The 1,725-nt window shown below is 38.5% G+C and overlaps 1 protein-coding gene across 1 annotated transcript in view; it reads left to right on the plus strand.

Moving 5' to 3' along the window:
• The first annotated feature begins 484 nt into the window (after positions 1–484).
• The window catches only part of LOC125862561 (protein STRICTOSIDINE SYNTHASE-LIKE 11-like), an 8,497-nt gene continuing 7,256 nt past the window's right edge, over positions 485–1,725 (plus strand). The window contains exon 1 of the mRNA XM_049542669.1: positions 485–729. Within this exon, the coding sequence (XP_049398626.1) occupies positions 485–729 (245 nt within the window). The remainder of the gene's footprint in view (positions 730–1,725) is intronic.

Genomic DNA, 1,725 nt, shown 5'->3' on the forward strand with positions numbered 1-1,725 from the left:
GGGGGGGGGGGGGGGGCAAGGGAGAGAGTTTGCTATCAAACCAACACATAGTGGTTTATTGTAACTTTTTTAAACTATAGCTATATTTCATAAATATGTTGACATTTTGCCTTGTTCTATAATTTTGGTTTAATGATGCATATTAATCTATAATATAACATGGGTTGTGATGCACTGGTGGGAGTGTTTCACCCTTAACTAAAGGTCTCGGGTTCGAGCCTTGGGTATGGAGAAAATCATGTTGGGAGCGCCACCCCCGAATGGACCCTGCAGAGCGCGATCCGGATTTAGTCAGAGCTCCAATGAGGGTTCTGAACACCGGGCGAAAAACCAAAAAAACTCCGTTTCTACTTTCTACCAAAAAAGAAAAGAAAAGCTTAGATAAATACATACTATATATATATATATATAATAGGGTGGAGATTACTTCCTATAAATAGGAGGTAACAATATTCATTATTTTCATAATTGCTTCCTCAAAGACATGGCAAGTATGATGAGAGCAATATTCATAATATTTTGTTTTCCCATTGCTTATTCTCAAATGGTTATGGAACCATTACTTCCACTTAAAAAGCTCCAACTTCCTTCAGGAACAGTAGGCCCTGAAGCCATCGCTTTTGATATTTTAGGCAACGGACCATACACAAGTGTGGCCGATGGCAGGGTACTCAAATACCAAGGCCCACGTATTGGCTTCACCGATTTTGCTACCACATCACCATTAAGGTAAAAAAAAAAAAAAAAATTACTTCCTCTGTCCCAATTTATATGATTTACTTTTCTTTTTAGTCTGTTCCAACAATGGTTCATCGTACGCTTCTGTTTTATTGTCACACAAATTTCTATCATCATTTTGGATCACAAATTATAAAAGTCTTCCTTTCTTTCTTAAACTCAGTGCCGAGTCAAACTACATCACATAAAACGAGACGAAGGGAGTAGTTGTTTCAGAATATTTGTCATTTAAAAAAATAGAGACAGTTAATGATTGACTTCTTCTAATTTTATCTTCAACTTTAACAGTGTAATATTAAATAACATATTAATCTAAATCTAAACAGATAATATATGTAACTCATAAAAGAAAACTTATTCTTCACATATCGAAAGAAGATGTCACGACCCGATTTATCAAGTCATGATGGCACCTACTATAACCCGCCAGCAGGTAACCCAACCCGTAACCCGGAACAACAAGTAATGGGTCTAAGGGTAGAGATTAAACAAGAGTAGGCAAATAACAATATAAACAGGCGGACGCAAACCAAAACCATATATACAAATAAAGATCCCTCCCAGAACCTGGAAGTCACTAGTACAGAGCTACTACAAAATGAGTACAAGTCCCAAAAGTGGACAACAGAGACTGGACTGTCTCGAAAGGAAGAAGACAAGTCTATATATACAGATGGAGACTGAAATAGTACAAAACGCCATGTGCTCACCCCCGTCTCTATATAAGTCTACTCCAAGCTCGATCAACGCTGGCTACTAGTGCTCGGACCTGCATCACAAAATAGATGCAGACCGTAGCATGAGTACCAAAACAACAGGTACCCAGTAGGCATCATAGGCCGACTGAGAAAGATAAGCAAAAGTGAACTGAAATGCAAATAAAGGGTCACATCAAGTGCAAAGAGTAGTAAATGGGAGGTATGTACACGAGCGTACAGGCAACAAATACAAGTAATCTAACTAACTCCGCCGGGCTCCCATAAACCC

The sequence above is a fragment of the Solanum stenotomum genome, chromosome 4 (genome assembly GCF_019186545.1).
Source record: "Solanum stenotomum isolate F172 chromosome 4, ASM1918654v1, whole genome shotgun sequence".
Taxonomy (NCBI): domain Eukaryota; kingdom Viridiplantae; phylum Streptophyta; class Magnoliopsida; order Solanales; family Solanaceae; genus Solanum; species Solanum stenotomum.